At 46.3% G+C, this 9,934-nt stretch overlaps 2 protein-coding genes across 2 annotated transcripts; one reads left to right on the forward strand and one right to left on the reverse strand.

Moving 5' to 3' along the window:
- Window positions 1–3,670: 3,670 nt before the first annotated feature.
- Window positions 3,671–4,414, reverse strand: LOC124694261 (GPI-anchored protein LLG1-like). The gene is made up of 2 exons (XM_047227268.1): window positions 4,351–4,414; window positions 3,671–4,020 (listed from the first exon to the last, which is right to left on the reverse strand). The coding sequence occupies exons 1-2, from the start codon at window positions 4,412–4,414 to the stop codon at window positions 3,671–3,673; spliced, it is 414 nt and encodes a 137-aa protein (XP_047083224.1).
- Window positions 4,415–7,322: 2,908 nt separating this feature from the next.
- Window positions 7,323–9,505, forward strand: LOC124694262. The gene is made up of 3 exons (XM_047227269.1): window positions 7,323–7,432; window positions 9,052–9,128; window positions 9,243–9,505. The coding sequence occupies exons 1-3, from the start codon at window positions 7,323–7,325 to the stop codon at window positions 9,503–9,505; spliced, it is 450 nt and encodes a 149-aa protein (XP_047083225.1).
- The last annotated feature ends 429 nt before the right edge of the window (window positions 9,506–9,934 follow it).

A 9,934-nucleotide genomic window follows, 5' to 3' on the forward strand; every position in this document is an offset into this window, starting at 1 on the left:
GGTTCGTAAAAACCCACGGGTCTCATCATCAAGCCAGGAGGTTTCGAATGTAATTATTTTCTTGGCCATACTTTCATGCCGTCCCGTCGTCATCCAGATCGGCTAATCACTTTCCTTGTAGGTCGCAGGAACTTCTAGTGGCGACGTGGAGGAGGTACTGATGCCGTCCGCTACCCTGGATCTAGCTGCTTCAACGACAGTGGCAGACCAAGTGGCTGGCCCCTCCGAGTCCGCAGACAAGCCGATTGTTACCACGTCGGCTGTCCCTCCTTCTTTGGGAGAGGTATGTCTCCCTTCTTTGGCTCTGTCAATTCCTAATTGCCTGCTGAACTCACTTTGTTTACCCTATCAGGGCTGTGATCTCTCGAGCCTGCTTACGTTCGACCCGGAATCCATCGAACCAACTTCTTTCAAGGCAAGCGAGGAGCTGAACCCTAGCACAGTCCGTGGTCAACTCCAGCGTCTCAAAGACTTGCTCTCCGCCTCGACCGAAACCCTCATTGAGAATTCTGAGGAAGCCAAAGGCATCCTCGAGGAAATCCAGCCTCATCTCCCTATGACCCTGCAAGTGAAGCTCTGGCCCGCTGTTACCTTGCCGGTCTTCAAATCGAGGGTGCAATCGGCTCGCCAAAGGATTACCCTGCGCCACTCCCAGCTTCCGCTGAGAGCTGATATTGCCGAAAGGTGCCGACGGCTCAATGAGAAGAAGGCTGCTCTGGACGCCAAGACAGATACTTCTGCCGCCCGCGCCGAGCTCGAGACCCTGCGCAAGGAGCTGGAGGATCTTGAAGAGAGGGTAAAGGTGACCAAACAACTCATCCAGGACAAGGAAGCCCTTGTCGCCCGCTCTCAAGACGAAGCAAAAGGCCTCACAGCCGATCTGAGGACCGATCTGGCCGAAATCCGTACCCTGAGCAATCAGCTGGTGACGGGTAAGGACGAGGATGACCAGGCTGAGATTGCTGAGGCAGAGCGTATCCGTGTTGATGCCGTTCTTGCCCTTGACGTGTTTCTTCAGTAAGGCCTTCAGAGACAGGCTTTGTTGGGTTTTTCTGCACTTGTTACACCTCTTTTTTTTTTTTTGCTAGCCGATTTTCTACCGGCTCCTGACATTTCTTATCCACGTGACTGCCTGTCTGTTGGTCATATGCCTCCCCCGAGCCGAATCTGTCAGGTGACTGCGGATATCGGCTTTAAATTGTGCCAGGGAACTGTACTCGTATGCCGGTTTCGTTGGTGTTCGTGTAGCAGTTGTAGCCGCTGTTCATTAGATCGACGCGCTCCATGGAGGTTTCGTAATACCCCTCGTGCAATCCTGGAGCAATAGGCTCTGCCGAGCGTAGTGCCCGTGCCCGCCGATGTTTCGTTATCGTCTTGGGGCCGGTCGCGTGGATCGGCCTCCTCTTCATCGCTGCCACGGGAGTGGCTGCTTTCCGCTTCATCCTTGCCATGGCGGCTTGCAAACCCTGCCATGTTGACGCCAAAGGAGAACTCTGGCTGGCATATTGAGTGTCTGAGGGCCATCATGTTGTCATCAGGTAACCAACGTGTGTCGCCGCGCGAACGGGCCTTCTCAAAGGAGCCGATGAGTTCGGCTTCGAGGGTTGCCTTGATCTCGTGATGTTTCTTGAGGTCGTCAGGCAGATCCCCGTAGGTGACTGGCGTGCCGTCCGCCATCTCAGATGTAGATGGCGATGTGGTTGATGTAGACGATTGTCCCACCGGGCGTGCCAGAATGTGTTGACTGCCAAAACCCACCGGCGGGCAGAGGCGTTGCCAACACGAGTAGAGCCGGGAAGAGCCTAGAGCTGCGGCTGGCCGAGACCCCTCCGAGCGACGGCCCGCAATGCTCTTCCGGTCACACGCGGCGATGCGAAGTGCAAGGGCGTGCCACCCGACCTATACCCGGTCGGGAAGGTGATGAGAGTGCCTCGCTTAGTTTCTCGCAGGGCATACATGTAAACGTTAAATACGAGCCTCGATCGGCTCTCAGGTTATCCTGTGAATCGGCTCAAAGAGCCGATCCACCCATGATCCGTACGGGGTGCACGGATACTTGGTGGTCCTGCTTGATCATGGTAAAGCTGATTAGATCTACGACGATCTGGGGTTTTCACCGCATAACCGGAACAATCCTACTCAAGATTGGGCCAAGCGCTCGCGCACGGTGCTCGTAAGCCGATCCTAGATAGGGCCAACAAACCAACAATGAAGTTGATCCTAGGAACATCCCATCTAGGGCCAACGAACGCCACCCTACACGCCACCGGATCCTCCGACCCCTTGTAAGGCCAAACTATTGCGGATATTAAACTAGTCCTTGACGAAATCAAGGAGCAATCGTAACGGATCAGATCTACTAGACTACGATCAAGCGGGGTGCCGCCCCACGCCTAAGATAGACGTGAGGGCGGCTAGATATGCAAGGGTTGCACTACGTAAGCATGCTTAAACGAAGAACAATGCTAACCCTAACACACCTAATGATAACTACGTTGCTCGTCATCAAAAACGCTTCAGTACGAGCAACGCATGGAACAACGTGGGGCTTGTGCTGCCTAGATCGCAAGATGCGATCTAGGCAGCATGTCGCTTACCTGATAGAAACCCTCAAGATGAAGGAGTTGGCGATGCGCCGAGATTGGTTTGTTTTGGAGTTGAACGTGAGTTGTTGTTTATTCCATAAACCCTAGGTACATATTTATAGTCCAGGGGACTTTCTAATGTGGGCGTGCACTAAACCGTGCACGAGATAAACTCTAACTTCTAAACCGATACACAATCTATTATACTAAAATACATGGACTAACTAGCCCAAATTCTACGAATAAGGCCGCTTCAAAGATCTTCCACGCGTAATCTTCCAAACTCATCTCCCATCACAGCCCGCCTCTGTCTTGGTCAAATTCCGGTGATAACAGTATGTGCTTCAGCCTGGTCAGCTCCTTCATCCTCCTCTTGGCCTCTGCCGCCGTGGCTGCCTTCTCCCTGCAGGCCCAGTCCTGCTCCAACGACGACACCACTTCAATCTCAAGGGTCAGCGAGCACGGATCATCGTCCTCGTCGGTGCCCTCCCCGGCCGTTGTTCCATCGCTTTCTGGGATGCCGGTCGGCTCCTTGAGTGGCTGCACGTAGGAGGACGGCGGCGGCGTGCTGTACATGACGGTGTGGGCGCGCTGTACATGAAGCTTGGATGCGGCGACGTGGGCGCGCTGTACAGGAAGCTTCGATGCGGCAGCGTGGGCGGCGTGGGCGACGGAGAGGCCTCCGCGTGCTGTGCCAACGGCGCGATATCCATGGGCGTGGTCGCCGATGTCGACGAAGCGCCGCTGCGTCTCCAGGTCTCCGTCCCCGCACGTTCTCGATTGAGGATTATTTCCTCCTTTTGCTATTCGTATTACTAAAGATATGATGTGGGGGTTTATGCAAAATTTACACTTGAGAACGTGTGCCTGGTGCCTACGTGGCGTCAAACGTGTCGCCAGCGGACGTTCAAGTACCTACGATTAACCCGAAAAGCAAGATTAGGTATCCCGGTTGCACGTTTTGCAATATGTGGTACTAATTTGCACATCTAAAACAAGATGTAGTACTACAAGTGTATTTACCTCCTTGTGTAACATATTCCACGACCCATGACGAGGCCATGCCAGGACTATGGCGGCCTAAGCTACAGGGTGCCCTGATCATCGGGGCACTTGAGCCCCTTCGGCCCTTCCTTGCAGTTCTCATAGAAGATGCCCGGCGGGTAGCCTCCATGGAGACGGATGTAACGGAACAGGGTAATGGCGCAGTCGTTGCCGTTGACGTCGTTGATGTAGTCTGCGTACGGGCACGCCAGGTCCTTGAACGCCGCGCAGCACGGCAGCGGGTCGAATGGAGGCCATCGGCACCGGCTGGTCAGCACCGTATAGTTGGCCGCCGCCAGGTTCACCGGGCACGCTTTCCTGCCGTCTTGCAGCAGCGTCCGGCTCCGGCCGGTTACGGCGAGGTTGTCGTGCGCTAGGAGGACCACAACATCTGCGCCAACGCCTATGTAGAAATGTACAGTGCACTTTCAGTTAAATCAGGCGAGAATCTACTTTACATATCAGCTAGATGTGAGAGCATCTCCAGTCGCGTCCCTCAAAAAGCGTCCCACAAAAATTGATTTGGGGCACGTTTGGGATCGCGTCGGATAAAAAAAGACCAAAAATCTGTACAAAAAAGAGGCCCTTCCCAGTCGCGTCCCTCAAACAGCGTCCGGATGCATGCATTTTAATAGAGGGGACCACCCCATGTGGAAAAAGTAGGTGAGAGAAAGTGTGGGGTAAGAGAATGGCATGTGGGGACTAGGGGTTGCATGCATGCATGTGAACGCTGTTTTTGTGTCTGTGGCGAGCACGATCGCGAAGAGGCAGAGCAGGAAGCCCATTTCCCTGAATCTTCTTAAACTACAATCCCCGGCCGTCTGGACAAGATCGATCCAGTGGAAGAATTAGGCCAACAAAAAGTTAAATATAGGTCCGTGCGTTAAAGCATCTCTAGCAGAGCCCGTAAAAAGTAGAACCGAAAAACACAAATTTGGTGCACCGAACTCGTGTTTACAGGCCGAAAAATGGCAGGCGCAGAACAGAGCTCGTAACAAAAACTGAAATACAGAATATTCTGTTTTACAGTTTTGGTTTACGGGCTCTGTTCTGCACCTGCGGTATCCGAACCCGTAAAAACAAGGTTTATGAAATTAATTTTGCATATGATCGATCAAACCTGAACGTTAAAACACAAACAAATCATGCATAGTTCATAGTGCAGACATCAAATGACACAGTTCATAGTTCCCCATCAGATATAACCGCCGGCAATTCCCTTTTGACAATTCTCTTTTTTACAATTCTGTTTTTGTTGTTATTTCATACGGTAATTCATGTTTTTTGGATTAATTTTTATAATTCCCTTTTTCGGGCTAGTGGTTTTTAGGGGGGAAATAACGGGTGGGGGATTCACTTGAAACTTAAATGAACTACCACTTGCTACTCAAATTAAATTCACTTATTAGGATTGCTAGGTATTTAAATTTAACGTTCATAAATAACGGGGCACCGAGTTGATAACTTGCAAACAAACAAAAAGAGTCGCTAAAATATTCTAACTGAAATTAAATTTTTAGAGTTGATAGTTATTTATATTTACCATTGATAAATAATAGGTCACCGGGTTGATGTAAACTAAAAAAAGAGTCGCTAAAATATTCTAAATGAAATACTTTTTAGGTTTGGTAATTATTTATTTTTACCGTTGATAAATAACGGGACGCCGGGTTGATAGCTTTGTCAAGTAAAAAAATGGTCGCTAAAATATTCTAAATAAAATTAACTTTTTAGGGTTGATAGTTATTTATAATTACCGTTGATAAATAATGGGATACCGGATTGATAGCTTGTAAACAAAAAATGAGTGGCTAAAATATACTAAATGAAATATTTTTCAGGGTTGGTAGTTATTTATTTTTACTATTGTTAAATAACTAGCCACCGAGTTGATAATTATTTATTTTTACTGTTGATAAATCACGGGGCATCGAGTTGATAACTTTAAAACAAAAAAAGAGTCGCTAAAATATTCTAAATTAAATTAATTTTTTAGGGTTGATAGTTATTTATATTTGCCATCGATAAATTTCGGGTCACCGGGTTGATAGCTTGTAGTATAAAAAAATATTCATTAAAATATTTTAAATGAAACTAGAATATTTTACCGTTGATAATAAACTTTTAAGGGTTAGTAGTTATTTATATTTACCGTTGATAAATAACGAGGCACCGGGTTGATAGCTTGTAAACTAAAAAATAATCGCTAAAATATTTAAATAGAATTAGCTTTTTGGGTTGGTAAGTTTTAAAATTTACGGTTGATAAATCACGTATTTCAGGGTTGATAACTTTTAGTCCAAAAAAAGTTGTCGAAACATATTAACATGGGTGCTAGTTTTGAAGATCTCGTCGAGACGAGTTTATTAGTGAAGACGTATCTTAAATTGAAGTTGTTAGTTAGGAGATAAAACATTTTAAATTTTAGAATTAAGAAAGATTCTCGATGACATCATTATTTTTGTCTTATATCAAATGCATGCAACATTTTTTCCATAAATAGCAAATTTCGTCAAACAACTGCTACAAAAAAAGAAATATCAGCTAATAACATGTGAGCTAAAAAATCCGTCAAAATGGTTGCAATAAAATTTAACTTTAGGGTTGATAATTTGATACATTTACCGTTGATCACTTAAATACGGAGGGTTGATTATTCAAATAGAGAGGGTTGATAACTTTTAGCCTGAAAAAAAAGTCGACGAAACATATTAATATGGGTGCTAGTTTTGAAGATCTCGTCGAGACGGACTCATAGGTGAAAACAGATTTTAAATTGGAGTTATCGTTTGTGAGATAAAACATTTTGAATTTTCGAATTCAGAAAGATTCTCGCTTGCGTCATTAGATTTGTTCCTTTTTTATATGCATGCAGACATGCGACACTCTAACCTACGCGTGGTCCACAACGTGCTAATGAATCCCGCACGTAACTTACCAGGAAAGAGAATACACGTTTTGTTTCAAATCGGGTTATCGAAAACAGATCGCTCCCTAAGCTCCAGCTAGGACCGCCCCTCTATAGTTGCCTCTTATGCTCTTGGATTTGCAGAAACACCGTTTCACTGACAGCTAAAAAAGAGACAGGATGCCAATGGAGATGCTCTAACGAGGCCGAATGCCTGGCCACGGTTCGGCCTGAACAGAGTCGTGGCCCATCAGAGTTTATTCGTCGTCGAAGATGGGCCTGAGACCTGATGGGCTGTTACTGGTAGGCAGGCAGACAGGCGCCGCGGATCGAGGGCCAAGTGAAGCCAAGCATACACAAACCCTCGACGGGACGGCCGGCCGGCCGGCCGGCAGCGGAGCAGCGAGAGGTCGGACGGCAATGCTGCTCCGGTTCCTCGGCCGGATCTGCGGCGACGCCGTTGGGTCGGCCGCGAGGAGGCTCCACGTACGTAACCCTCCCCCTCTGTCTCTCCTCCCGCGTGGTCCGTGTTCGAGGGATCAGGCTCACGGCCATGGCTAATTAATCCATCGACCCGTGCAGAGAGACGTCGGCGACGAGGTGCGGGAGTGCTATCTCTCCGATTTCACTTAATCGACCTTTACCAGCACAGGTTCTTCACTTAATCGTCTCTCTCCCTCTCTCTCTGTAGCCCACAAAATCTCTCCGATTTCACTCCAAACACCGCATTTAATTCGGTTCGGTTTTCCTTCCACCGCAGGAGGTGCGTTCAATTTCGCGCGAAAATGGATCTCTACGCGGGGGTCTGCAGCGAGGCCGCCCGTTCCGCTCGAAGGCTGCGCAAGAACGTGGAGGACGAGGGGGAGAGATTCTGCCGTGACCTCTGGGCGCAGAGGTTCTTTTGTTTCTTGCCCACTCTCCATGGATGTCTGTGGAAACACTACAAAATTTCAACTTCCCATATACATCGATGCACATAATGAGAAGACAGACAAGTTTTACATTTCTCGTAGATATGCTCTAGTTTTATCCAACACCAGTCACTTTGTTTACTCGAAACAAAAAAGATGACACTTTCCTGCTGGGATTGTTCTCGAATCTCTCGATTGGTTCCCTTCCATATGGTGGCTTGCAAGAGTTCCAGTAATATTTTATTGGAATAGGTTTAGTTTTTCAAAACATACTCTAAACTGTCAATGTATATATGCTGCCTGTTATGCTGTTATAGCTACGGAAATTACACCGCGGCCTCTGGGCCCACAGGTTTGTTTCTTACTCCCTCCTCGGAAGCTTCTTGTTCCCTGTACATTGATGCCGAGGCCTCTAGGTGCAAAGGTTTGTTTCGTACTCCTTGGATGTTCGTGGAAACTACCCGCACTTTGGTTTTAATTTAGGTTGATGTATTAATTTGATTGCTGCTGGTGTTCCTTTTTATGCGGTGCCAGGGACAAGTTTCAGTAAAATTTGATTGGAATAGGTTTAGTTTTTCCAGACATACTTGAAACGACTATGTATGCTGCCTGCTAATGCTATCACAACTATGGAAATTGGACTGTTCCTTGCGGTTGCTCAATGTTGGGGTTAGATTAATTATCAACGCACAAGGTGAAATTTGTTTTAAACAACTAACTGAGCTAGTAGGGATCGAAAATCATTTCAACAAAGCTCCACATTGTGTAAATGTACACAAATCTGAGTGGTGCTCTCCTAACTATTTGTTGCAAAAAGGATTAGAATTTTAGCATGATTAGTTTTTCAATTTACTAACCTGCTTTGATTCTTCAAAGAACATTAGTTTTTTGTCGTATTTCACTGTTTCAAATGAAATCATTTAATGGTATAGCCTCCATCAGAGATATTATCATTTTTTAAAGAAAAATCCACAGTAGTACTGCCATAGCCTCTGGGGACAGGTGTTTGTTTCTTGCTCCATGCCTCCATGGGTGCTTGTGCAAACACAATTCAATTTAATTTCCGATTGTGTTACTCCCTGTACATTGGTGCACACTGTGAGAAGACTAACTAGTTTAGAATTTTCTCTTATGATTTAATTTTTATTCTAACCCCATTACTTTGTTTTCCCCGGAGGAACAAAATATCACTTGAAATGTAAGCCTTCCGTGTGGTGGCATGCGTGAATTTTATGGAATAGATTTTGTTTCTTGCAATGAAAGATATGCTATGTATTTCGTTGCACCCATATAATGTCAGGGTTATATTAATTATTAGAGCACAAGATCAAAATTGTTTTTACAAATTATATGCCCAGATTTGATTAAGAAAACTGTGATGCTATTACAAATCTGGGTCTAGCTTGCTCCGGTCAATATCCTGTCGTACGGGAACAAAGGCATGATAGGTCTTTGGATTGTGCAACGCATGTGCCAGTTCATCAAAACAGAATATTATTTCCAGTCACAATGAGATAAATTGTTGGTTATGCCGTCATCGAACAGCAATGACAGAAGACGGTTGTGATCCCAATATCTGCTTACAAGTTTAGATCCTTTGCAGGAGAAGAATCCTGGATGGCTACCTTACCTTGCATGGGGTAAACTACATTCTCAAGTTTCCTGATCTGGAACCAGTAGGTATGAATTAATCTGCCTGCTTTCCCTGTGTATCGCTAGCTAGCTGTTTTCACCTAGTTAACTATGAGCAAATCAATGAGTGAATCTTTTCCTCTCACTCATACTGAATCGCAGAGCTCAAGGAGTCTGCAGCTGAGGAGACCCTGAAGGAGGATGCCATGAGGTGGAGGTTCGAGCAGTACCTGATTACCGAGCACGGCTGCAATTACAGGACCAAGGAGAGGGTGAAGGTGTGGCACTTTGACATGTTCAAGAAATGTGCTCTGGAGGTCGAGAAGCGTAACGCGGAGGGCGGTGGGGCCTCCTTTGGGACAGACCTGTTCTGGGCCGAGACCGAGCTAGAGTTCCGCAAACGCCGTGAGGTCGAAGATAATTGATGCTAATATGGTATATGGCTTTGCCTCCGTGGTTTTGATCGACTAGTGGTTTTATGATGATGAACTAGAATGGTTGGAACTAATCGGAAATTTGCTAGTGCTAGTGTAACTATATAGCCATGATGATGAACTAGAATGGTTGGAACTAATCAGACATCTCCTTGGTTCCCTTACCGTTTGTTCTGCATCTCTGTTTAAACAACCACTTGTTCTGAGTAGTGAACTTGGTATGGCAAATTTACTGGCAACAATTGGTGATGTAGGAGGAAGGACACACATTATATTTCTGTATGTACATTGCACTGACATGTTTCTAGCTGAATTAATATAGCTGTCTGTAGGAACTGAGAGGAGAACATAGCAGATATGTTTGTGTAATCGAACTAATCAAACCAGACGATCAAGTTGGATCCATTCATCTCCAGCAGA

Source organism: Lolium rigidum, chromosome 3 (assembly GCF_022539505.1).
Source record: "Lolium rigidum isolate FL_2022 chromosome 3, APGP_CSIRO_Lrig_0.1, whole genome shotgun sequence".
NCBI classification, from domain to species: domain Eukaryota; kingdom Viridiplantae; phylum Streptophyta; class Magnoliopsida; order Poales; family Poaceae; genus Lolium; species Lolium rigidum.

Excerpts from the sequence above, each read along its gene's own strand:
- LOC124694261 (XM_047227268.1), bottom strand. The coding sequence starts at position 4,414 with ATGGGCTTCCTGCTCTGCCTCTTCGCGATCGTGCTCGCCACAGACACA. Across the intron at positions 4,021-4,350 it reads CACAAAAACAGCGTTCACAT|ATGTTGTGGTCCTCCTAGCG; the intron begins GCATGCATGCAA and ends GCGTTGGCGCAG.
- LOC124694262 (XM_047227269.1), top strand. The coding sequence starts at position 7,323 with ATGGATCTCTACGCGGGGGTCTGCAGCGAGGCCGCCCGTTCCGCTCGA. Across the intron at positions 7,433-9,051 it reads CGTGACCTCTGGGCGCAGAG|GAGAAGAATCCTGGATGGCT; the intron begins GTTCTTTTGTTT and ends GATCCTTTGCAG. Across the intron at positions 9,129-9,242 it reads TCCTGATCTGGAACCAGTAG|AGCTCAAGGAGTCTGCAGCT; the intron begins GTATGAATTAAT and ends ACTGAATCGCAG.